At 39.2% G+C, this 26,116-nt stretch overlaps 3 protein-coding genes across 9 annotated transcripts; 1 reads left to right on the top strand and 2 right to left on the bottom strand.

The window, feature by feature from the left end:
• Nucleotides 1-569: 569 nt before the first annotated feature.
• Nucleotides 570-6,126, bottom strand: snip1 (Smad nuclear interacting protein). Of its 6 annotated transcripts, XM_074653083.1 has the most exons (8): nucleotides 5,991-6,126; nucleotides 5,726-5,887; nucleotides 5,498-5,551; nucleotides 4,125-4,178; nucleotides 3,843-3,896; nucleotides 3,305-3,446; nucleotides 1,628-2,169; nucleotides 570-1,494 (listed from the first exon to the last, which is right to left on the bottom strand). In XM_074653083.1, the coding sequence occupies exons 2-8, from the start codon at nucleotides 5,884-5,886 to the stop codon at nucleotides 1,236-1,238; spliced, it is 1,266 nt and encodes a 421-aa protein (XP_074509184.1). In that variant the 5' UTR covers nucleotide 5,887; nucleotides 5,991-6,126; the 3' UTR covers nucleotides 570-1,235. The 6 variants fall into 6 exon arrangements, with proteins under 6 accessions (XP_074509184.1, XP_074509186.1, XP_074509183.1 ...); XM_074653085.1 differs by lacking the exon at nucleotides 4,125-4,178; XM_074653082.1 differs by having other exon boundaries at nucleotides 5,726-6,049.
• Nucleotides 6,127-6,494: 368 nt separating this feature from the next.
• dnali1 (dynein, axonemal, light intermediate chain 1) lies at nucleotides 6,495-10,650 on the top strand. The gene is made up of 6 exons (XM_074653074.1): nucleotides 6,495-6,642; nucleotides 8,727-8,863; nucleotides 9,057-9,226; nucleotides 9,647-9,825; nucleotides 10,092-10,256; nucleotides 10,370-10,650. The coding sequence occupies exons 1-6, from the start codon at nucleotides 6,562-6,564 to the stop codon at nucleotides 10,403-10,405; spliced, it is 768 nt and encodes a 255-aa protein (XP_074509175.1). The 5' UTR covers nucleotides 6,495-6,561; the 3' UTR covers nucleotides 10,406-10,650.
• On the bottom strand, nucleotides 10,499-23,680 carry gnl2 (G protein nucleolar 2). 2 transcript variants are annotated; one of them, XM_074653072.1, is made up of 16 exons: nucleotides 23,463-23,680; nucleotides 22,679-22,763; nucleotides 22,476-22,570; nucleotides 20,969-21,108; nucleotides 19,029-19,213; nucleotides 18,849-18,915; nucleotides 18,206-18,364; nucleotides 17,975-18,088; nucleotides 16,654-16,782; nucleotides 14,452-14,556; nucleotides 13,924-14,082; nucleotides 12,591-12,698; nucleotides 11,962-12,470; nucleotides 11,630-11,712; nucleotides 11,229-11,308; nucleotides 10,499-10,998 (listed from the first exon to the last, which is right to left on the bottom strand). In XM_074653072.1, exons 1-16 carry the CDS (start codon nucleotides 23,524-23,526, stop codon nucleotides 10,855-10,857), a joined length of 2,226 nt encoding a protein of 741 aa, XP_074509173.1. In that variant the 5' UTR covers nucleotides 23,527-23,680; the 3' UTR covers nucleotides 10,499-10,854. The 2 variants fall into 2 exon arrangements, with proteins under 2 accessions (XP_074509173.1, XP_074509172.1); XM_074653071.1 differs by having other exon boundaries at nucleotides 11,962-12,479; nucleotides 23,463-23,672.
• Between the last annotated feature and the right edge of the window lie 2,436 nt (nucleotides 23,681-26,116).

The raw sequence follows: 26,116 nt of genomic DNA, 5'->3' as shown, positions 1-26,116 counted from the left end.
TAAGGCCGAATTCTTATGATAGTCCCTTGAAGCAGGAGGAAAGCTTCCAGTTTCAAGTCCCGACCCAGCTAAACCAAATAAACAATAAGCAGATGTGCAGAAAATGAGATTTATAAATGCATGTGCCCGGTAAATATTTACTTTCAATGCACAAATCCTTAATTTAAATCACAAAAGGAGGAAAGTTCAAGACAATCTTCTAGCAAAAAGTTAAAAAGCCTTTAATCAGACAGCTATTTCATTGTGAAATACTAAAGACAGACAGTGTTGGCTCATGTTAAGATGAGTTACGTACCCATGCGTATTGGCACAACATTGGCACAAACAGTCTGCCGGTAAGCATGGGTTTTAAACTTTAAGCTAGAAGAGTGCCTTGGACCCTCCTTCTTTTGTGAACCCTTGTGTTCCCTATCAAAGAGCACCGTCATTACACTTGTTTGAACTTCCGAGCACTCCAGACCTTTTCTCTTTCTTGCTTAATTTAAATGTTTGATAATCTGTAATAGAATAAAATAATCAAAAATGTACACAGCTCTGATGAGGCGTCTAACATTAAAACTCGAGTCCACTCCAAATTTCCCAGTCTTTATTTACAGTACATAAATGGAAATTTACTATGACTGCTGTCGGCTTCAGAACAAACTAAAATAAAAAGGGGAAGTCTGTAAATACACACAGCATTGGTGCAAGGAAACACACAACAGCATCAACTACTTTTTTTCCCTGCACTACAAAAGCAAAAAAAGGCAATATCATTACAAGTTATAGATCTGTAATGTTTTACTCTGACAATAAGCGATGCTTATTAAACATGAATCTAGAGTTCACATTCCACGTATCGTACATCGACATATACAGCCTGGACATAGACGAGAGACTAAGTCTTCTGCTTAACTTTGTACTGAGTGCTGCTGTGATCCAAAAATATATAAATTGTATTTTAGCGAGACATCTTTATCTGGCACCGAGCACTTTGTATTGTGAGCACTGTCAGATGTGAGATCAGTCATGCATCACATTGACATTACACAATCAACCTGAGAATAGGAAGTCTTCTTAGAGACGGTTGTGGCAGGTTTAAGCAACAGTTCGGTAATTACAGAATATACAAACCAGCCTTGTTCCACTATTGTAACAAAGTCCCACATTTACCTGTTCCATTCCCTGCAGACAAACAGTGATGGTGATGTCATCTAACCTGAATGAACTTGGGCAATACAGCCTATGGGACCTATTTACTCGTCGAGGCCCTCGTCATCGTCTTCCACCTCGCCCTTCATGTCCACCTCGCTCGTGTCTGAGAACTCGTGCAGCAGGACGTACTCGCGGCTGCTGAAGCCAAACTTGATAACGTCTTTTTCTTTGAGCTCGTAATAGCGCTGGGACTCGATGCGCTGGTTGTTCAGGTAGGTGCCGTTGCCGGAACCCAGGTCGATGATGTAAGGCCGTACCCTGCGGCCACTGGTGCCGTCTGCACGTGTAAACGGCATTAGTCTACAGAGACACAGACAGAAAGGTAGAGAGTAATGCAACATGGAATGGAGTTTTGTCTAAATCATAGATTGAAGTTGAGGATTTCTGAAGCATAGCAAAGTAAAACACCTTCGCTGATGACTGTTATTCTTACCTGTACTGGAACACTGCATGTTGCTTGGAGCAGGATGGGTGGTCAATGGGGATGTCAGCGATTTTTCTCTGCCGCCCCAACAAATAGGCACTCTGTCTGTGAATGTACATGACTGGAAGAGGTTCATCATTCTTGAAAGGGTACAGTCGCCATCGGCGCTTGGGGATGCGAGCCTCGGGTGGCTCGTTGTACTTGATCACCACGCCCCGGAATGTGTTCGTATCTTCTGTCAGCGCCCCCGACAGTCCAAAGTTGGGCTTCTCTTTCTCAACGGGCGGCTCATTTGGGTCGTCGCTCCCTCCCTCAGACTGTCCGAAATCTTGCTCTTGGTTTTCTTCACGCCGCTGGCGGTTTTCTCTGCGCCGCTCGTCGTGCTGTTGTCTCTCAGCTTGTTGAGAGCCGAGCGCTTCTCGCTCTCTGTGTCTGTCTCTGCCGCGCTCTCTCTCCCGCGGTCTGTCCGACTCCCACCTGCTCCGCCTCTCCTCCGGCTGGTCGTTTCTTCTCCTCCGCTCATCGCCGCTAGCCCGATGCTCCTCCCGCTCCTGTGAGATTTTTCGGAAAGAAGACAGTTAAAGAATGAAGATTATTAGTCAAGGACAAACTTCCACAGTTACAGTTTTTTTTACAGGCATTATCATTACAGAAGTTATATCGATAGCTGGCTAGCTAGATAGATAGATAACTAGATAGATACTTTATTAAGCTTAGCAGCTTAGCACAAAAGATAAAGATTAACTGTATAATACTTAGCAATACAATAACTTATCAATATACAAAGCTCAGCAAAACTTGTATTACATTCAGTCGGACTGACAAGATGGAAACAGGGCCATTATTTTGCCACTGTTGTATCTGGCATATGACACTGATGACTCTGTTGTTCTAACATATGCCACATATAAATAGTGCTTTACCGTAGTTACAGTAATAGCTACAACATTCCATGGAAATACACCAAATAACACTGGTAGTCATGAGACTATTATACTTGTAGATCATTACCTCTCATAGGCAGTTGTCATGTGCTAATACCTTTGTGATAGCTGTCTGGCCCACTGTTGCCAAATATATACTCTGTACATGGCAATCAGAGCTCTGTACATGGTCACACTCAGACCAAGTTTGAATGACAAAACCATTAATATTTTCTATTTTTATAAAGTTGCGAATTGGCATGTTATGGTACCAGTCCAGAAGTTTTTAAATGCACAACACGTCACTGGTTGGCATTAGATGCCAATAGAATTTGTAATACCAGTGTCCAAATGGGTGTATGCCAATGAGAAGTGATATCCGTCAGTGGATCAGGGGGGTGGCTGTAGCTCAGTGGGTAGAGTGGTCATCCTTTAACCGCAAGATTGGTGATTCAATTCAATTTAAAGCAGTCCACTGCTCCTAATGCTTAGGATGGGTTAAATGCAGAGGTCAAATTTAATGTATGTACCTGTATGTATATGATGAATATAATAAAGTTTAAAGGTACAGTGTGTAGGATTTGGCAGCATCTAGTGGTGGCCTCTAGTGGCCTGTCAGAACCAGTGTGCTGTTGGGAAGAGGTGGCCTCCACTGGTATAATAACAACTGCCACTCAATCAGTGAATTACTCCTATAGCCACGTTTCGGTCTTTATTAAAGCTGTATGGCATCTTTTTTTTTAATAATTTAGAACCTAATCACCCGCTTTATTTTGACATCAGCAGCACCACGTTGGGGCGGAGTGCGACTTCTTCTGTTTCTGGGTGATCTGCTGCCTCGTCTGACGGGAGATGATGTCTCTCTTCTAGCTGGTGAACGGTCCCTTGTCGTCCTGGCAGGTGACCTATATGAAAAAAACAGAAAAAGAAGAGGCCCTTAAATTACTTTCAAGAAGAACAAGACGGACTGTTAATGTATGATTGATTTACAAGGCAGTATGTGAAAAGGTATCAGCTAGTAAAAAAAAAAAAAAAAAAAGTACATGCAGTATACAATGTGTAATATAAAATCCTTTTCACTACAGGGGCAGCCTTTGAGAGTGAGCCCTCAGCTGCCTGCCACCTCTAGCTCTGTTCCACCACCTCCTAAACCAAAATCAGCCTCTACTGATGGCCCTAAGCAGGAAATTGAGGAGATCCAGAACGCCATCCTGTCTTGAGCTGTGATTTGAAAAACTCCGTAGAGAGAAACCCCCACGAAAAACAAGCAACAAAAGCGAAGTGATATGATGAGTATTTACCTGCTCGTTCTTCTCCTCTGTGGACTTGAGTTGCCGCTGGATCTGGCAGGTGACCTACATGAAAAAACAAAAAAAAGAAGAGGCCCCTTAAATTACTTCCAAGAAGACAAACTGTAAAAATATTGCTGTGTAGATGAAGCCAATATGGGCTGTAGCTGCGTTTGTAAAAGACTAGCGGGCAAAACCAGCTAATACTGACTTACTGGCGTTTGTTGTGTCTGTCAAAGTGAAAAAAACCCCCCCACTAAAAACACCTTTTTGATGACTATTTATCTAACATACCTGCTCGTTCTTCTCTTCTGTGGACTTGAGGGGCCGCTGGATCTGGCAGGTGACCTACATGAAAAAACAGAATAAGAAGAGGCCCTTAAATTACTTTCAAGAAGACAAACTGTCAACATATTACATCTTGTGTAGATGGAGCTAATATGGGCTGTAGCTGCGTTTGTTAAAGGCTAGTTTTAGCTAATAATGACTTACTGGCGTTTATTGTGTGTGTCAAAGTAAAAAAACACAAACCACTAAAAACAAGCAACAAAAGCGAAGTGATATAATGACTATTTATCGGAAAATACCTGCTCATTCTGTCTGCCAACTCCAGCCCTGTTCCTCCACCTCCTAAACCAAAATCAGCCTCTACTGATTGCTCCAAGCAGGGAAATGAGGATATCCTGAACGCCATCCTTCCACCCAGGTAAAGCTCTTGCCATCAGAAATATGGGGTCGCACTGTAAAGGCCAGAGGGTGTCATATCCTGTACAGATTGCAAACCCCCCTGAGGCGAACTTGTGATATTGGGCTATATCAATAAAATTGACTTGCCTCGTCCTGGCAGGTAACCTACATACTCAAGTGTGAAACAAGCTTCCAGATGAGATCAAAGATGCACCAACAGTGGCCACTTTCAAATCTAAATTCAAGACCAAACTGTTCTCAGACGCTTTTCTTAATTGATCAAATTATGTATTTTTTATTGTTTTTATTATCCTTTTAACTTATACTTTTATATTCATTGTTATCTTATGCACTTTGTGCTCTTTTATCTTGCTTTTATATATATATATGTAAAGCACTTTGAATTGCCTTTGTGTATGAAATGTGCTATATAAATAAACTTGCCTTGCCTACATGAAGAAAAAAACAGACAAAGAAATTACTTTCAAGAGGACAAACTGTCAAAACATTGACGTGTAGATGGAGATAGTATGGGCTGTAGCTGCATTTGTTAAAGACTAGTGGGCAAAACCAGCTAATAATGACTTACTGGCGTTTGTTGTAAAATGGTAAATGGACTTGGACTTATATAGCGCTTTTCTAGTCTTCCGACCACTCAAAGCGCTTTACACTACATGTCAGTATTCACCCATTCACACACACATTCATACACTCATGGCAGAAGCTACTAAGGTGCCAACTTTGCCCATCAGGATTTAATCTAAATACTCATTCACACACCTCCGGGAGCAATTTGGGGTTAAGTGTCTTGCTCAAGGACACATCGACATGTGACCCGCAGCAGCCGGGGATCGAACCACCGACCTTCCGATTGGTGGACAACCTGCTCTACCCTCTGAGCCACAGCCGCCTGTGTCTGTCAAAGTAATAAAAACAAACCACTAAAAAACACCTTTTTGATGAGTATGTATCTAACATACCTGCTCGTTCTTCTCCTCTGTGGACTTGAGGGGCCGCTGGATCTGACAGGTGACCTACATGAACAGACAAAGTGTCAACACATTGTCGTGTAGATGGAGCTGGAGCTGTAGCTGCGTTTTGTTAAAGGCTAGTTTGAGCTAATAATGACTTACTGGCGTTTGTTGTGTGTCAAAGTGATAAAAACAAACCACTAAAAAAACGTTTTTGTGAGTATTTCTGGGACATACTTGCTGGTTCTCCTCCTCGGTGGACTCGCGGTGCCGCTGGATCTGGACCTGGAGCGGCCTGATGTCTGTGGCCTAACAGGACTCAGCTCCTCCTGCTTCACCGTCACTTTGGCCTCCCGCTCCGGAGACTCCCGTCTCTTGTGTCGCTTCTCTTTGGTCATTCTAAATATATATATATATAGTAGAGTATAATCCAACCGTTCTGTGACTAAACACACATCGCTGTTCGCATTAAAGCATTTATAAAACACAAAAGCAAACTCACAGAAAACCGTCGTGGTTACAAACTTCCGTCTGTTGTGCTCGAAATGACTCACTTCCGTTTCCGGTGGTGCTCCCGAGAGTTTATGTCGATATGATATGGTCGCTACCAGCTTTTTGTTTTGGTTCCGTATGACTGCGTATCAGTACTATTGTTTAAAACGATGAAAAACAACATTTTATTTTTTTAAAACATAAAAAGGCACATTGTAAGGTTTAAAACGGGACATAACATTAAACTCACACACCAAGGAGGAAGGAAAACCCAGCAGCACTTTAGCAGTCTTCTTTTTTGTTGTTGTGCTGATTTTAATATATTTTAATATATTTTTTTATATATATATATTTTATTTTAAGAATGAAAAATGAACAGTGCATTTGTGTGAAAAAAAACTGCTGATTCAAGTCGGACAAAACTAAAATGGAACACCGGGACGCTGTTGCCATGACAACGAAGTCCAAACCTTTTGTCAGCAACAACACAGATACATTCCTGTAAACTGAAGCACAACAACAAGAAGCTTCTGGATTTAAGTGTGTATAGCTTTATTATTATCTATCATAGTGAACACAAAATGATTCCACCCGCAGAGTCGCTCCTGAGATACGACAATCCAGTTTTGATCACCAAAAGCACAGACAGGAAATCACCAAAGGTGAGTTTTGCCAGGTAACAAACGCCACCAGAGTTTATAGTTTAACGTTAAAGTTACTATACTAAAGTAACGTTTGATTAGGGATTGAAGTGGTGGCAGGCAGGGGGGAGAAATACAGAATAGAATATATTATTTACAAACTATTTGCAATTAGTTGTAGTCAGATATCCTGATGTGTTACAACCAGGGAATGAAATTAGCACCTGCCACATAACAAATAACAAATAACAGGTAAATGTTGGCTGTGGCAATTCCTAAATTAAAAATAGTCATGGATTAAGGTTACATGATCCATATTTCTACTGTCTGTTACCTCTGACTCAGTGTTTAAAAGGGGTGGACGAAAATATTGAGTATTGCAATATTATGTTTTGTGATACTGTATCTATAAATTCTCCAAAAGCTCTGTATTGAATTCTAATTAATAGTTTACACGCAAAGATTAACTCAGTCAATACTTTATTTTTATTTGCAAAGATATCTGCCGTCTGTGATAAATGCAAATGAAGATCCTACAATTCTGATTGCTTAAAAAAGTTAACTTTTTTTTGCTCAGATTTTATACACATGGCAGTGTGTTTTTTATACTATGACAGTTTTCCTGAAATTAGATTTTTTTTAAAATCCCGATATATTGTCTTTCTTACAGTACCGCAATATATCGCAATATTTTGAATCGTAACCTTGTATCATGATACGTATGTTATCGCCAGACTCTTGCCAATACACAGTCCTAGTGTTTACAATTCTAAAGCGTTCTACATATATTTCAGAAGTGGCAGACAAAACAATTGTGTGGCTAGTAGAAATGTTCAGTGACCTGTCACAGTGGCACGTGAGGAAAAAAACTTAATTTTAAATCCTTGTTACAACTATGAAAAGAAAGAACAGCTTATTGGCTCTTGTGCTGTGACGCTGGTAACACTGGGGCTCACTTGTCTGAATGACAAGTGCCTGAAAAAGCTTAATGTTAAACCTGAGTCATGTTTATTAAATTAGATGTATTAATTTTAAGGCTGTAAATCGATTAAAATATTTAACTGCGATTAATTGCATGATTGTCCATAGTTAATCACGCTTAATTACAGATTACTCACACATTTTTTTATCTGTTCAAAATGTACCTTAAAGGGAGATTTGTAAAGTATTTAATACTCTTATCAACATGGGAGTGGGCAAATATGCTTGCTTTATGCAGATGTATGTATATATTTATTATTGGAAATCAATTAACAACACTAAACAATGACAAATATTGTCCAGAAACCCTCACAGGTACTGCATTTAGTATAAAAAATATGCTCAAATCATAACATGTCAAACTGCAGCCCAACAGGCAACAACAGCTATCAGTGTGTCAGTGTGCTGACTTGACTATGACTTGCCCAAAACTGCATGTGATACTCATAAAGTGGGCATGTCTGTAAAGGGGAGACTCGTGGGTACCCATAGAACCCATTTTCATTCACATACAGTATCTTGTTGTCAGAGGTCAAAGGACCCCTTTGAAAATGGCCATGCCAGTTTTTCCTCACCAAAATTTAGCGTAAATTGGGAGTGTTATTTAACTTCCTTTGCGACAAGCTAGTATGACATGGTTGGTACCAATGGGTTTTCTAGTGTCATATAATGACAGTATCTTCGCTTTAGCTTTAAAACTGAGCCTGCTACAACCTCAAAATGGCAAGTTGTGTTAACGCATTAAAGAAATTAGTGGCGTTAAAAATTGTATTCATATTTGATTATTCTATTTGATCTAAAAGCCAATAGAAGTCTGTAAACTCTGCTTGACTGTAGCGCTCACTGCCTAGAGATGGCGCAAGCATTGACATTGCAGCAGCTACATTCTTTGTCTGTGTGGCAACATCAGCATGACAACATCTGCAAGACTGAACTACTGCTGTTATTATAGCCTAATGTCCTTTCTTCTACATGATGGCACAGCTTGGGTGTGAAACCGGTCTGTTAATGTATGATTGAGTTACAAGGCAGTACGTAAAATCAGCTATTTTAAAAAAAAAAAAAAAAAAAAAAAAAAGTACATGCAGTATACAGTGTGTAACATAAAATCCTTTTCACTACAGGGGCGGCCTTTGAGAGTGAGCCCTCAGCTGCCTGCCACCTCTGGCCCTGTTCCACCACCTCCTAAACCAATATCAGCCTCTACTGATGGCCCCAAGCAGGAAAATGAGGAGATCCTGAATGCCATCCTTCCACCCAGGTATAGCTCTTTCCATCAACAATATGGGGTCGCACTGTAAAGCACAGAGGGTGTCGTATTCTGTACAGATTGTAAAGCTCCCTGTGGTGAATTTGTGATTTTGGGCTATACGAATAAAATTGACTTGACAATATATTGTTCAGCAAGTTCAAACAATACTGTCTCTCATTTATCTCAACTTCTGCTATTGCAGGGAATGGTTGGAGGGGAACCAACTGTGGGTGCAGCAAGTGTCCAGTACACCTTGTACAAGAGCAGATGTTATTCGCCTGGAGGAACAGCAGGACATAAAGCTGCAGCAAAGGCAGGCTAGAGAGACAGGGATCTGCCCTGTCCGCAGGGAACTCTATTCCCAGTGCTTTGGTAAGGAGGAGGCTGAGATGCTGGTGGTCACTGAGGTCCATCACACTATGTATTTATTTGTTACGTTTTGTTTTTAAGTCAGGTCTGATGTTACCGTACATATAAAATAATGATCTCAGTCACTTCCACACAGTGACAAATACAGTTTATTAATTAAACACTGCAATCAGATTGGAACTCTGTATCAGCTGATACCCAAAGGCCAAATATCGCCATCAGTATCAGGACTAAAAAAGTCGGCTCTGTGCATCCCTACAAACAACTAATCGAGTAAAAAAAATCTACAGAACAATCGACAATGAAAATAATCGTTAGTTGCAGCCCTAGATGGAACCACCTATATTCCAATAAAGGCACATTTTCACTCACATCAACTTAAACTTAATTGTCTGATCCTCCTAATTTTTATATTTCTTTAAGATGAGCTGATCAGACAGGTGACCATCAACTGTGCTGAGAGGGGTCTGCTGCTGTTGAGGGTCAGAGATGAGATTCAGATGACCATTGCTGCGTACCAGACGCTGTACGAAAGCAGCGTGGCATTTGGGATGAGGAAAGCACTGCAGGCTGAGCAGGGCAAAGCTGACATGGAGAAAACAGTAAGGACAATTAGTTATTTGTTTTGACTTACGCCAACCGATGGCATACAGGGCACGGGGACCCAAATATCTGAATTTTTGCCACACTTCATTTCACTCATCCAAAGCAACAGGAACACAGTTATGAACTGTTTTTCAGCAAGGTATCCAGCAGAGAGCACCATTTCACTTTGAGAGTTCTTGTAAAATAAGAATGGTGGAAGTCCTCTACATAATTGATCCTGCGCCTGGAACAAACTTACAAGTGTGTCTCATTACATACCTAGATTTCGGACCTGGAGGATGAGAAACAAGATCTGAGGAAGCAACTGAACGAGCAGATAGCTAAATGCGATGCAATTGAAAAGAGAGAAACTGAAAGGCGACAGATGGAGGAAAAGAAGCACACTGAAGAGATCCAGTTCCTGAAGAGAACCAACCAGCAGCTCAAGGTGATGTTATAATGATAATTACACACCAAAGAAACAAATCTTCTTTTAGATTTAGCACCAATAGTAGCTGTGTTGCCTTGTCTTAATATTTCAATATTTGTCTTCCTATTCAGACCCAACTGGAAGGGATCATTACACCAAAGAAGTAACTTCGCCAAACTAAGAACAAGAACTGAGTTTCCATTTCCCAGTACAGGATGTTAACTAAATGTCTAAATGATATCAATTAAAGTAAACTTAACTGAGTGTAATTAGCACATATTTTATTACAGCATGTTATGACAAGTACAGTTCAATCAGTAAACTGTACATTTCTCTTGAACATCAAAAGAGCATTACACCTGTAAATGATGAATGAAGTGTCATTCAAAAACAGTTCTGGGTTGAAGGGAAATAGAAAGTTGAGATACAAACAAGTCGTTTCCCCAGAAGGACAGTCAAGGTCAAGATAAGGCATCAAGTGGCCACTTGATAAAGACCATTTAACACTTAGTCAGCACTCCACCTTCTATTAGCTCTACACTTTCGATAAAAACGTGGCCTTTTTGGCTAGTTTAAATAAAGATTTATTACAAATGTTGTGTTTTACGAGTCCGGTCTAGTGCTTTGGTCTTTTGGCCTTTTTGCCCTCTGTGGCTGCTGCTGGGGCCTTCCTGTTCTTGTTCTTGTTCTTCACATTGTGTGTTTCGTAATAGCGCACGCCAACTTTCTTCACCCTCGTTGCGCGGTCCATCGCTCTTCTCTGTAGAGATAAATAAAGAGAACAGAGAAAAAATGAGCTTTTCAGTAAGGGGCCGTTCACATGCCGGATATCGGTGAGAATGGGGCCGATCTATTCAATTCAATTTTACAGTATGTTTATATATATACGTATTATATTATATACAGACCCAACATTCCTTATTCGTCAGAGGAATAGACATTCGACCAAGAGAGATCTGTTTGACGTCAGAGAGAACAAACACTGCATACCTGTTTAGACGTCAGTCTGTGGGCTGGGGCGGACTCCTCGTCCTCCTCAGCTTTCCTCTTCTTGCTCCTCTGGGTTGCATCTGAATTCAAAGAAAGATTGACAACGCTGATGTCAGTGCCTGGCTGGATCTCAAGGTCGGCCTGACTGGATCTCAAGGTCGGCCTGACCTACCCAGTTTGCATGACTACAGGCAAATACCGAATAAATCAGTATTTATGTGTTTCTGTGTTGGGGGAAAATACATCATCATACCAGTATGATGGCACGCTTGTGTGCTTTTTATTTTGTTCTGAGGAACTGTGAAAGTTTTTTTGGACCCTCACCAAATCTGATCCATCTTCCAAAAAAGTTCTACATTCAGCACCATACAAAGTCATGACAAAACACGGTGATTGACTACCTTTCTGCTGCGCTTGCTTTGCTGCTGCCGCTTGTTTAGTCTTGATGTCCGTGAACGCTTTGTCAGAAAGAGCCTTAGGTATCCTGTCCAAAGAAGAAAAGCAAAAAAGTAAATCACTACCCAACAAAGCAGGCGGTTTACTCCTGTTGGGATCTGTTGAAATGAACTGATTAAATTAGGTCTCAGAGTGTCTATACAACAAGAGATTAAAGAACATGACGTGCAAAAGTTATGGAAACACCTAAAATGTTACATTACTGAATAAAAGAAATTTGGGCAATACACAAAACAAAGACAACATGTGAGTGAGGTTTGTGTGAGAGCAGACGGACCGGATTGCAGAGAAGCGTTTGGATTTGGCCCGGTCCAGGAAATGCTTGTACTTAGAGATCTTGTCATCCAATTCACGAATCACCTCGCGTGAACTCTTGCTGCTGTTTGCTTTGCCAGTCTGAGCGGTTGCTGGCTCGGAGCCCTCGGTCTCTCCATCGGCTGGCTCAACATTGGACACGTCTTCCTCCCCACCCTCCTTTTCTCCTTCTTCACCGTCTTCACCATCTTCACCATCTTCACCGTCTTCCTCGCCATCGGAGCCAGATAAGTCAGACAGCCCCAGGTCAGGCATCTCCACAGGAACCATGTCTTGCTCGCTGAACTCGGGTGCCACGTTGATCTTGCCGAAGTTCTGTCGCACGTTAGACAGAATCTTCTGGACCTGCTCCTTCTGTCTCTGCTGCTGCTTCTGCTGTTGCTCATGTTCCTCCGAGATGGCGTCCGGATTGTCTGGCTGTTCCTCCTGCACGTTCTCCACGACCTCTGCGGGTCCTTTAACTGGCAACAGCTGCTTGCCCTAGAAAAATGACAGAAACAAAACACAGGTTGTCAACATAAAGCACGGGTTGGTGTAGAGAAAAAGTAATTTACTGAAAACACACAGGTTTAAAATTCAGTAAAGTCTTACCTCTTGATCTCCCTCAGCTCCAGGGGGTTTCACAAAGAAGGGGATACGTCCTCTCTGCCAATCGTTCAACACCATTTTGGAGACGGTGGAGATATCTGGCTCACCGCCCTGTACAATACCAACAATACATTGCTCAAGTTTAGGATTTAAAACTAATGGTTCATAAACACATTGCTATTTAACAGAAGGCCGAAAAATAGGCCAGATGTATTACTTATGGATTTACTGTTGCACTTCATAAAATGAACAATTAAAATACTTAAAAAGTTTGTGTTTGTATCTGGTATCTGTAGCTATCGCAGGACTGTAATAAACCCGTCCCGAATGTTTATGTTCGTAATGATAATTTTGAGACGAGCTGTCAGTGTTGCCGACTTGGTCAGAATCAGAATGGTGTTTATTGCCAGGTGTAAGAGGTATACACTAGGAATTTTCTTTGGCATTATTGGCGACTGTCTTGCTAGATTTAGGGACTTTTGGAGTTAGTGCTGCTCGGTGCTTTCATTGGAAAAGTGTTAGCAACACTTGGCTCGATTTTTCTGTTGGATCATTTTTTTAAATCTAGTGTACTCTTGCTAGTTTCTCAATATTACCGACCCTGCCTTTAACGTGAAGCAGTATTCGTAGAATACCCACGATTACTTTAACTGAAATTATTACTCATACTGACAATGATTACGTTTTGTTGGGTAACCATATTCTCTGCTTGTTAGATTGTTGTTACATTTTTATGAAATAAATAAATAGAATAACAACTTGAGGCAAGGCAGTTTTAAGTAACCCTTTAGAGCCACAGTAGGCAAGATTGGAGCAAATAGGATATAGCGACCATTTTATAAAAAATAACTTTTTTTAATCCTGACAGTTGACCCGGCAGCCATGTTGAGATCAGTTGAGGAAATACCAACTGGAGCAAACTTTCTCATTTTACAGCTAAACAGTACACGACAAGATATTTCTGAAAACATTTAAGGTGAGAAATAGGAATTACAGTAACAGAATATTGATTCATATTTGATCAGCGCTGCCTAGTTTGACCGTTTGATCGGAGATGTGAGTGATTGACAGCTGCCTCCCGTTCAATGAATAGCCAATAGGAACGCTCTCTCTCTCTGAAATGACCAGTGATTGGCCAAAATCTCCCGTCACAGGCATAGATTTGTTAAAGCCTGAAAACAGAGCCGTGAGGAGGTGCAGAAGTCTAGTTATCTCTCAGAACACTTGAATTACAATATGCTAAAAGGTTATTATGGAATTTTTGCTGCCAAAAACATTCTGCCTACCCCCGCTTTAAGGTCCTACAAGCAAGAAAATGAAAGAGGACCATTCAGACCTTCATTAGTTTCCCAGTACGAAATGCAAGCTTCTCCAGGAAGTCTTCAGCAGAGGTCCAGGTGGGGATGCGGTAGGTCTTCTGGATGTATTCTGGCTTGGCCCGCTCCAGTACGGCCCCAATGTGCTCCTCTGGGTTCTTGATCTTCTCCACTTGAACCTTTGGGAGGAAGGGGAATAAAAAGGCGTGCAGTCTGAGATATGAACGTGCAACCTTTCAGTTATGGGGACTGCGTGGCCTAAATGTTAAACCCAGGATCTGGAAAAAGGATCTGGAGGATCAGAATCGGAGCTGATTAGGACATTTTTTTAACAGCCGGGTATTAGCAAGAGGAATCCACTTCCAATTCTTTGGTCACATTCCAGGTACAGAGTTGTCAAATACGCCACATTAACAGTTATTGGGACATTGCGTCTACTGTTTTCCAGTGCTATGAGGAGCACAAATGAAATTTAATTCACCTCCATTGTATTGGAGTGGTAGCAGGTATCACAAAACCTTGGTACACAAGAGAAAAAAGAGACTTACCACTCCTTTCAGGACAATATCAGATTCACTGTCATCTGAAGGGTAGACAACACCGGGACAGTCAATGAGGAAGATGCGCCTCATCAAAGTGATGTACTGCCACACCTAAGAAAAGGGAGGACATTAATGTTTGTCTATATCAGGGGTGCCCAATACGTCGATCGCGATCTACCGGTCGATCGCAAAGGTAGTGTGGGTAGATCGCATGGCATTAAAAAAAAAAAAAAAAAAAAAAAAAAAAAAAATAGACGTCAGCCAACAAATTGCAACACTGTTTCACCTGAACTCATCTGGAGTGGAGGATGATATTTTGACACTACAAGCTGACATTCAGTCCAGGGCTCATGGACAGTTCTGGAACTTACTCACAGAGGAAAAGTACCTCAACATGAGGAAATGTGCTACCTCCTTGACTGCATTATTCGGCTCCACTTATTTATGCGAGTCAGCCTTTTCCCACATGAAGATTATTAAGTCCAAATACCGTTCCACCTTGACTGATGATCATTTGGAAGTGTGCTTGAGGCTGGCTATCAGCAGCTACTGTCCGGACTATGCATCCCTGGCTGATTCCATTCAGTGCAAGTCATCAGAGTAAGGTAATGACAAAAAATGTACAGAGTTATATTGTACAATATGGGTTCATGCAGTTATGCAAGGTACACCAACATATATTGTACATATAAAGAATACTCAATATATTTATAAATAAATATATGTTTTGCATTTTTATAGTAGGTAGATCATTTTGACTTGGTCATTTTATAAGTAGCTCGCATGCTGAAAAAGTGTGTGCACCCCTGGTCTATATGGTCAAATCATTCATAAACTTGACTTTGTTAGTACTTAATGATATAAAAAGATGCATCAACTTAGGGCTGGGCAATATATCGATATTATATCAATATTGTGATATGAGACTAGATATCGTTTTAGTTTTTGGATATCGAAATATGGCATAAGTGCCACCTATTAAAGTGATGTAATTCTCTGAACTTTTTTTTTAATGCAGCATCAGTCAACCCTACAATATTGCCGTAATATTGATATCGAGGTATTTGGTTAAAAATATTGGGATATTTGATTTTCTCCATATAGCCGAGACCTACGTCAACTGTGGGGAAGCAAAATATTTAAAAAATGATCTTTTGCCAGAGCAAAACAAAGACCGTTTTGAATCTGGGCAAGAACACTGATAACTGAAACTTCCTTTGTTTTTTCCTTATGCTACAAACAATCTCCCCTCCACAATTGGTTCAGGGATTGTATTGTAACTTTTCACATAAACACACATCCATTTTAACAAAATTGAGGGTTACAGCAGTGCTGCAGATCGTGAGCTTGTTTGGCTGTCACATAGCGTTGAGTGAGAATCAAAGACGAGGTGTGAAATAAAGGAGTGCTGGCCACACGCCCATCAGATTCATTGGCTGGGCGTGCTTCTTTCCCGCTGACCCTGCTGTGGACATTGGAGTTTTCAGACCCTTCTTCGTTTCCAAACAGGATAAGCGGCCCCAGAAAGAGGAAATTAAGGATAAAAACGGTTGTTGCTCTTTCTCTTGGCCCAGTCTCCCCTTAGATTTTCAGCTATATAGTTAAGAACTCGGAGCCAGCTACTTCTGTTGTTGCAGCTATAAACAATTACCAAGTTAAGAGGAGTAACATGCATCTTTTCACCTCACATCACCTTCCCACTGAATCTGAACTCCGCTCTCCTTTTCACGCTACACACTAAAATATCATTCCCTTCTTTGCTCCTATCCTTATTTTATTAGTAATGTTTATGTACTACTGGGGAGCGCTTCGTCCACAGTGACGTCACCATCGCCTTTAATGAAAAGTTCAGAGATTTTTAAATAGACGTGCTCGGAGAGGCTGCACAAAAAAAGTCAGAGCGCTCTAAAAGGAGACGCTGTGATTTTCTCTAGGCGGCTACATGCATTCTCTCCTCATTGAGAACAATTGAAAAAAGACGCTGGCACTCAGAAAAATGCGCTATATTGACACACAGCCTAAACTTTCAGAATTCAGATTCATAATTTTCATTAAATAAGAATCAAAAACTTTAGTTTCCTGTCGTCCTTTTTACAGGAATGTCCACTGCAGTGCTTACTAGACAGACTTTTCATCAGTCGTGTTGCTCTGTTGCATATCACAGGTTTACATTTAGTTTGCACGGCTGAGACGACACTCGAAGCGTACCTTTGTTTCTCCGGCGAGGGGCGCCACATTGCAGACCTTCTTAGACCGCAGTGTGTTGATGACTGAGCTCTTACCCACATTAGGGTAGCCAATGAAACCCACACTGATCTGCTTCTTGTCTGTGTGGAGCTGTGGGAGGCAAAACAAAAAAAAGTCAAACTGTTGTGTTTCCTAAACAACAAGCTCCGTCTGTCCTCGGTTCATGGAGGTAATTTCAGATGGGTCTCTGTTGCCATTAGCAATGAGTGAACTTGTCATCACTCCAGAACTACAATTTAGTTTACCAAAGGATATCTTAAAAAGGATTTGATATGTAAATAAAACAATCACAAAGCCTTTTAAAACAAGAGATATAGCCATCTTGTGTAATTGTCCCAGGAGGTGAACTATGAAGGCCGTTTTGGAACACTTGTTTCACCTCGTTATCTCACTAATTTTTGTGCGAATATGGTCCAACAAGGAAAAAAATTATACAAGTTTTTCTGTGTCTTTCTCATAACAGTCTCTTTAAATCATAATATTAAATCTAACAAGAACATTCCCTTGGAATATCAAACCCTTTCAGATCTTTTAAGTCCACAGCCGTCACATAGCATGTTCAGGTCTAAGGGTGGGTGATACAGACAAAACCTCTTGGCGGTAGAGGTCATTTTATGTCAGGTCAGCAATATAATGTAGTTTTTAGTAGGGTTTGGAAATTTGATTAAGGAACTATTCTTAGATAAAATATCTAAAGGAATGCCTTTTGACTACTCCATTGAATTATATATGTGACAAATCAAGGCAAATTGAGTTTCAGCATTGCCCGCAATGGCCTCATACAGCAACAGATATAAAATGATAGCTATAAAAAAGCATCTTTGATATATACATATTCTTTACTGAGGAGTTGTGATTGCTCTTATCTTGCAATTTCTATACAGTATTAAGAGCTAAATTGTGATTATAATAAAATCTAAATAATGAATAATATTCCATTTCCCTCCATACACTATATGGCATACTTTTGGATTGGGTATTTAAACTGAACCCCAAGCACGAACATCATGAATTATAGATAGTACTGGTTTTCATAAGTAAATCTATAAATAAAGAGTACACTCATAAATCAGAGAGGGTGCAATTTCAATATCCAAGACCTTATATTAAAAAGGAAATAAATAGTTCTGTTGCAAATAAAAATGATTTCACTAACCGGACAATACGCTGAAGGATATAAAAGGCAAAAAGTTTATGGTTTCTGTTATGGTTACTGACGCAGTAAATGTTTTTCCTGCTCATGATAAATCAAAGATATTTTGAATTTAAAGCATGTGCTTACCTTGCCAAACTGCCTGAGCAGCTGGATGAGGGAGCCCTTACCAAACGAGTTGGTGAGGCTGGCATGGAAAGCCAGAGTCGGGCACTCTTGGGATAAAACAGCTACCCACCGTTTCTGGTTTCGAAATTGAGACAAAGAGACAGTCACACAATTTAATATTATGAATAAACAGACACAATCACTCCTAAATGAAACAGGAACCAAAGATGAACAATGTTGTAAATGTCTTACCGTGACCCAGGCGGGGATGAGGTCACACTTGTTTAGAACAAAGATCAGATGTTTCCAAGATTTCTCTTTCTTCATGTATGACTCTATGCTCTTGGAGCGCGTTCCCATGGGATCACGGGCGTCCAGCACTTGGATGATGACATCTGATGAGTCGATCACCTTTTGAAAGAAAACAGTCAGGAATGCAGAATGACCCCGCAACACTTCAGTGTACCAACTAGGGGTGGGAAAAAAAAATTCACCTACACATCGCGTTTAAAAAAAAGAAAGAAAAGATTTTGATATTGATTTTTTAATGCCAGAATAAATACATTTGCTTCATTTGAGTCTATGCGGACGTAGGAGGAAGTTACTGCTTTTATTGTGCAACGTGACGCCATATCCGTTCAGTAGGTTTTCAGTATTTTTGCTATATCAATTTAGAGATTTTCCAAGGTAAAAGTCCCTAGAAGTTTTTCCCATGGTCTAGGGTAAAAAAGTTAACAAATTTTAATAAATCGTAATATCGAATCACAAAACATATCGAATCGGTACTCAAATATTGTGATAGTATGGATTCGGGAGATAGGTGAGTCGTCCCAGCCCTAGTACCAACTCTACATTAACACAAAGCACTGTGCTGAAAGGAGGATGGAAATAATACCTTGTAAAGTTCTCCCCAGATCCTCTTGGACTGACCCTTTTTGAAGATTTCCTCACGTACCTCCATCCTGATGCAAAATGAGAATAAAAAAAGCATTACTACATGTAAATATGAAAATTCTTCAACCATGCGTCTGGTCAGTTAGAGTGGATTGATTATAATATCTTCTGAAGGTCTTACCGGACCCCTGTGTCCTCGGTCACCAGGTCTTTGTCGTTGTCTGCATTGTAGGTCTCGCCCGAGGCCTCAGCCTGTTCCAAGAGGTCCTTCATGTCCCCCACCATGAGACTGGGCCTCTTCCTCTGAGCCTTGGGTCCAAATGTGGTCTCAAAACCCTCTGTGTCTAGAATGTGACACTTGGAGTTCTGCATGTGTAGAAACAAAGAAAAAGGATCAGACTTACAGCTCTGACTGTTTAATTTAATCAACAGTAAGCCACCTGAGAGCACCAGTCCAAATTGTCGGAGACCAGCGGGATCGCCGGCGATCCCAACAGACATTGCGGTCTTTGAGAGGCTGTAGCGGGCTCAGTCTTGAAGCTAGAGATATTGGTATCCTATGAAACTAGACGACTTAAGGAACTGGCATCAACCATGTCATAAAGACCCCCTTGCACCCCTCTAAAAAAGACAAAAACAGGTCTATGTGGGTCAAAGATGAGGACAAGGGATTTCTAGAGATCTTTCATTCAGATTTTTACTTTTTTATTCAGAACTTTTACCTACATAACACAGCTGCACATGGCCTATTCAGCCCAGAGTAGGCCGACATCCAAAAGAATAAAACATGGTATGCTTGAAAAGCTAAATAGCTCTGCCCTTACGAATATATAGACTGCATCACAGAGGAAAGGTTTCTGTCAGTGTTTTTTTTTTTTTTTTGCGATTTTTGATACAGTCAAAGTGATGCAGTCGTTCCAAAAGGTTTCAGACAGAATCATAGAACAAATGCATACAGTAAACAGAGCAACCAAATATGCAACAACTAAGCCAGTGAAAGAGCCACGCCTGTGCCAGGACTGATTAACTGTTCCAATGATTTCAATCACAAGTCATGCCTCTATTGCAGCACTGCCATGAGGGCTGGGGGGTTGTCAGAAACAATGATGCTTAAGGCTTCAGGTTGTCTGACTATCTGCCAAGATCTTCTACTGGGTTCTTTGAAAAAGCATTTCACCTACCAAACCACAAACTCTGGTTTAACTCATCTGCCTTCTTAGAATATGATCTTTATGTCGATTTATCCTAGAATCGCCCCTCCTGACAATCAGAGGGGAAATCCGGTCCCAGATTATCTTGTAAAGTGAGGGGTTTAAAGATCCAGTATTAAACCTCCCGAACTGTTCACAGATTCATCGGGGCCGCCCGAACACGTTCGATATTTAGAAGTTAAAATCAGAATGCATGGCACGGCTGCTTACATAGACAATGAATGGGAAGCGTGGAAAGGACGGAGGCTGTGGACACGTACCATAAGAGTGGAAAAATAATGCTCTGCATGAGCATGAACGCTACACCGACCTGAGACGCTGCTGGTCACATTGATCATAACGTACACAAGTGAATGTAATGAATGATAAGATGATGATTGCAATATAACAGGTGCTATTATGACAACTTGTGAATCTCTTTTACATTTCAATTGTCAATTAGATAAAATTTAAAGTAAATAAATCAGTATCTTTAACAGCTTCAAACTCAGATAAAACTAAAAAAAGACTATCAGACCCAATATGATGGAAAACAACACGGAGAACTGGATGTTATTCAGAACCGTGTTGTTTATGGGGTGGAAAATTTAAAGCCAAGTACAGTGCCAATACATTCTGGGTCGTGGTGCGGCAGAGTGAGAATTGAATGAGGATTAAAGTGAGGCCTCGTGTTCATCTCACCTCATAAAAACCCAAGAAACAAGCAACCGAGGACAACATGATTCTCTACTGCACCGAATAATAGAAGCCAGGTAAAAACGTCAATAGCTTTATATGCCAGAATACGCATAATAAAAATTAGAAAAGGTGTTAATTCACACAAACAACGCAAATCTACTCTGGAGAGCCTTCCTGGGACCCAAGAACCATTATACAGACCGCAAAGGATAAAACACTCCTTTATACTCACATGGGCTTTGACTCTGTCATGCAAGAGGGACATGGGGAGTTTGCTTTGTCTCATCACAACACGATATGGATCCTTCTGTACGGCTCCCATCTCTTCTTGGAACTTCTGGAGGGACGACTGCTTGATCACACGCGTATTTGCTGAAATACACAATATCGAGATGTAAAGTGTGAACAGTTGAGTTCAGATTTCCCATTTTTTTTTAATCACATTTATAACCACTGTTCTTATTAATTTCCCAATTTTCCATCACACTGGGGCTGGGCGATATGGCCAAAATATACCATCACAATCCAGGCCATTTCATATCTCGATAACGTTACATAACATCATTAGGATATGCTAATATAGCAACATCATACTTGACTTAAACATTACTTTCTTATGTTTGTAAAACAAAATGTAACAAATAAATACATAGATATAGATTTAGTGAATTGTTATTTATTATTAAAATAATAAATCGTATACCAGCAACTTGGTAAAAAAATCTTCAAAATTAACAGGAATTACAAGTCGAGTAGAAAACGTTTTTTAATGCAGCAACAAATTGGTCAAAACGTAAACATATATAGATATATATATACAGTATATAATGTATATAAACATAAAACTGAATTGAGTAGATCGGCCCCATTGTTACCGATACCCGATCCAACTATTTGAGTCAGTATCGGCCCGATATGCGATATTGGTGAATCCCTAAATGTATTTAATGATTAGGCTACATGCATTGATTGCATTTGAATTAATGAAAACTAATTTTGTGTTAGTTCTCATTTTTCAAACTTGATTTTTTTAAAAAGTGACAGCCGATGTCCATCACCAGATAAGTCTACAGAACTCTTTGTAGTGATGCAGTAATGATAACATCGTTTTAAGCTTTAACGGCCAGCGCTAATTATCTATTGTTTATTGTTTCATATGTAGAACCTTTTCATTTATTTTCTGATCCTTACATTTGGCTTGCTCTGTCATTTCTTGATTTATTGATACAGTTTGATTTTAAATAGTTTTTTATTGTTAATATTTTTGTGTGGAATCCAGGAAGACTAGTTCTGTGTAAGCAAATGGGGATCCAAATAAAGAATATTGTATCATCTTACTAACGTCACCTAATAGTGGTAGTTGGCAGTGGTGCATTTAACACACTCTCTTGAAATAGATTTTAATATTGCCAACATGGTCAGGTTTTAAAAAAAGGTGTCACCTTGTTAATAACCCAGACACTTTGAAATTCTTTATGCAGGAAAAATCCATGTATTGTCTTCCTTACCAAACACTTTAATCTATAATCCCCGAAGTAGTAAGTATTTTGAGATTTAGCAACCTGCAGAGCCGGAGAGCACGGCCCCAGCCCAGCAGACCCACAGTTTTAGACGTACGCATGCACAACTTCTGCATGAGACCTGCATCACCCTGTCGGGGTTCATTTTGACAGGCTCACTGTACATGATCCCTTACATAACGTACTCAACATATACAAAAGGTAAGGAAGGGCACTTACTAAACCATTTGATGTTGGGTTCCACTCTGGCTTGAGTCCCTGGAGCCACCGTGGACTGGTACTGTAGAGGTCTGATGACTTTCCCACGGTCATTACTAGGAACAGAAGATCAATGTCAGTGTGAATATAACACTTAATGTTTTTATTTTTTATCAGCCAATCAGCTGCTCATAAGAATAATTTAAATATGTATCATCAATTACCATCTCAGCTTCTGTCTGTACATATTCAGACGCTTGATGGTGGTTCTGTCCCTCATGTTGTTCCCTCCAGCACCCTTGGCTCGATCTGTGAAAATACACATGTACAGTTACTATAACAATCCATTTGCTTATCAAAGAACATCAGAGCTGCTTCAGTAAGACATCTTATGGCCAATTAATAATAGCTGTGTTTCCAGACTTTAAGGACAGGTCTGCAGGACAGATAATAATGCACTATACTCATTTCTAACAGTCTCTTCTGCACTATATTCACTTTTTTTTAATAGTCCTGTATCACAGCTGTTACCCTGCACTATATTCACTTTTAACAGTTTTCTTCATCTCCTTGTATTTTTATATCTGGGATATTTTTTTTGTACTTTGCACTACTAACTTTTTTACTAACATGTTTTTGCACTATGGAACTGTGATGCTGGAAACTTGAATTTCCCTCTGGATCAATACAGTTACTATCCATCTATCTATATCTATTAAACACTTCCACTTGACACAAGCCCCTTCCTTTAGAGTTGTGTCAGTGTCACATTTAAAAGGCCTAAAGCTAATGTGTTATAGCAGTAGATACAGTTGAGTTTTAGTTCATTTAACACGTGTTATGCGGTTCATTTTGACACATTACACACTTCATTTCAGTGACTAGTTTAATCTAACAGAGGTAAATGATCCATAGATGTCTTTTCCAGAGTGTACAATCAGCAGTCTAGCAACAGTTCGCATTAGCTGTAAACAAACACGGTGCATGGAGGATGGAGGTTTATCTCACCAGGGTTGCTGCTGGAGGTGGAGGGGTTTATCGAGCTTTTCCCCTTGAATAGAGGCTTCACCATCTTGGCTGTTTAGTCGGCAAAAGCCTTCCCCAAACAAAAAAATGAACAGACCACACGACGGTGTCTGAAAGCTGAAGTTTAGCTGCTGTTATTCCCTTCAGCGCGACACTGCACACCCGCACACGTGTTGTTACGGTGGAACCGGAAGAACGTCATCAAGGAGCGACAGCGACAAGAGAGCTTCTCCAGCATGGATGTGCTGTACTGTAATACACCCATGTGTACTGTATATACATACTATATATACATACTGTATACAATACCGTGTGTACAATTTTTAGTAGTTGTGTAAAATGACTTCATCTAAATTTTAAGCATTTTTTTTTTTTAATTTTTTTTTTTTATTGAAGATAATTAATTTACAAACATTAAGGCATTGTATTCTAAACTCAATACTTCTAACATACAAGGCACAATTGGATAAGAAAGATAACTTCAATTATAGAAAAATAATATAATAAAAATAAAAGGGGGTAGAAAATAATTCAAGGAACAAAAATAAATGCATAAATAAATGCATAAATGCATAAATAAATAATAATACGACTGCACTCTTCCGTAGTAGCTCTAGGGGTCATCATCATATATGTTCAGTTACATACTGTATACAATACCTTGTGTAAATTTATTAGCAGTTATGTAAAAATGTCTTCATCTAAACTTTAAGCAATTTTAGGATGTATTCTGAAAAATTAACTGTATCTTCAGTGGTGCAATTTTTTTTTGATACATACTTTATTTTTTCCCTTTTTTCAAGGTTGTTTTCATATATGCAATTTACAGTTCGTATTACAATAGTTTATAAACCAATTTTAAGTATATGAGCTTATAGACAAACTCATTAAGTACACTAGAGAAAACAACTTCAACATTCAAAATTTAAATAAAATTAAGAAAATAAATAATAATAATAATAATAATAAAAAGAAAAAATAGTTAAAAAAAACAAAACAAACCAAAAAAAACACACATAACAAAACAAACAATTATTATTATATTTTTTATTGAAGATAATTCATTTACAAACATTAAGGCATTGTAATCTAAACTCAATACTTCTAACATAAAAGGCACAATTGGATAGGAAAGATAACTTAAATTATAAAAAAATTCTATAATAACAATAATAAAAGAGGGTAGAAAATAATTCAAGGAACAAAAAAAGAAATGCATAAATAAATAAATAATAATAAGACTGCACTCTTCCATAGTAGCTCTAGGGGTCATCATCATATATAGGATAGGAAAGATAACTTAAATTATAAAAAATAATATAATAACAAAAACAAAAGAGGGTAGAAAATAATTAAAGGAACAAAAAAAACAAAAAACAAATAAATAAATAAATAAATAAATAAATAAATAAATAAATAAATAAATAAATAAATAAATAAATAAATAATAAGACTGCACTCTTCCATAGTAGCTCTAGGGTTCATCATCATATATCTTCAGTTATTCATAAGCTCTGAGGAGACACTTTGCATGTTGTCCTTTCATTAGTCTTAAAGCACTGAGATGATTGTCCACAAGGTCCCTTTTGAAAACGGAAAATAGGGGTTTAATTTTCCTCCATTTGGATGCATGGATGAAAAATAGATAGGTAGATAGATAGATAGATAGATAGATAGATAGATAGATAGATAGATAGATAGATAGAAAGATAGATAGATAGTAACTTTATTGATCCCGAGGGAAATTCAAGTTTCCAGCATCACAGTTCCGTAGTGCAAAAACATGTTAGTAAAAAGGCAGTAAAAAAGTTAGTAGTGCAAAATACAAAGTACAAAAAAATATACCAGATATAAAAATACAAGGAGATGAAGAAAACTGTTAAAACTGAATATAGTGCAGGGTGACAGCTGTGATACAAAACTATTAGTGAATGTACATACATACTGTATAAAATACCTTGTGTAAAATTCTTAGCAGTTATGTAAAATGGCTTCATCTAAACCTTAAGCAATTTTAGGATGTATTCTGAAAAATGTACTGTATCTACAGTTGTGCAAATTTAGATATAAAAGATAGCCTATATGTAAAAGTAGGTAATTCAATAAAAATTGCATTAATTAGAAAAGCAAGAAGGAAATAGAATAACACAACATAATATAGAGCTAAATTACTGCTCTTCATGTTGTCTAAAAGTTGCATTGCTATACTCTTTTTATTCCAGTAGAGGGTGCAATACAATTTCTATTAGGATATTGTCATATGCCAGCATGCCCAGCTGAATATCTGTGCTCTGCTATGCTGACCGGGGGCCCTTCAGTACCTGAGTGGCTGCTGTCTGCAATTTGAAATGAATGATAATGGAGGCATAAGTCTTGAAAGGAAAATGTGTTTCACATGACATGAAAGAGGCCAGGTGGTTGAATAAATGTGTTTTGAGAAGAAAAAGAATTCATGATCAAGGCTGTGGCAGCGATTTTAGAAATACTGAGGGCATGAGTCCAAGTTTCCCCGTGCAGTTCACCAAAAGGATTTTTCATATTTTATTTGTTCAGTTTTCTGTTCAATTGTATGTTTTCTGTTTTTTTCCCCCCAACATGAAGATGTAAATTCAAGGTCTTCTCTATACTTTAATTAA

Source organism: Sebastes fasciatus, chromosome 12 (assembly GCF_043250625.1).
Source record: "Sebastes fasciatus isolate fSebFas1 chromosome 12, fSebFas1.pri, whole genome shotgun sequence".
NCBI lineage: Eukaryota > Metazoa > Chordata > Actinopteri > Perciformes > Sebastidae > Sebastes > Sebastes fasciatus.
This window is presented reverse-complemented; position numbering and strand designations above follow the sequence as displayed.

Bases quoted from the DNA above. Each gene is read 5' to 3' on its own strand.
- dnali1 (XM_074653074.1), top strand. From the start codon at position 6,562: ATGATTCCACCCGCAGAGTCGCTCCTGAGATACGACAATCCAGTTTTG. The intron at 6,643-8,726 runs GTGAGTTTTGCC...TTTTCACTACAG, and splicing joins CAGACAGGAAATCACCAAAG to GGGCGGCCTTTGAGAGTGAG. The intron at 10,257-10,369 runs GTGATGTTATAA...CTTCCTATTCAG, and splicing joins GAACCAACCAGCAGCTCAAG to ACCCAACTGGAAGGGATCAT.
- gnl2 (XM_074653071.1), bottom strand. From the start codon at position 23,526: ATGGTGAAGCCTCTATTCAAGGGGAAAAGCTCGATAAACCCCTCCACC. The intron at 21,109-22,475 runs GTAAGTGCCCTT...TGTGTATTTCAG, and splicing joins ACCCAACATCAAATGGTTTA to CAAATACGCGTGTGATCAAG. The intron at 12,480-12,590 runs GTAAGACTTTAC...TCATTTTTCTAG, and splicing joins GAGCTGAGGGAGATCAAGAG to GGCAAGCAGCTGTTGCCAGT.
- snip1 (XM_074653083.1), bottom strand. From the start codon at position 5,886: ATGACCAAAGAGAAGCGACACAAGAGACGGGAGTCTCCGGAGCGGGAG. The intron at 3,897-4,124 runs GTATGTTAGATA...TTTTTCATGTAG, and splicing joins CAGAAGAGAAGAACGAGCAG to GTCACCTGCCAGATCCAGCG. The intron at 3,447-3,842 runs GTAAATACTCAT...TTTTTCATATAG, and splicing joins CAGAGGAGAAGAACGAGCAG to GTCACCTGCCAGGACGACAA.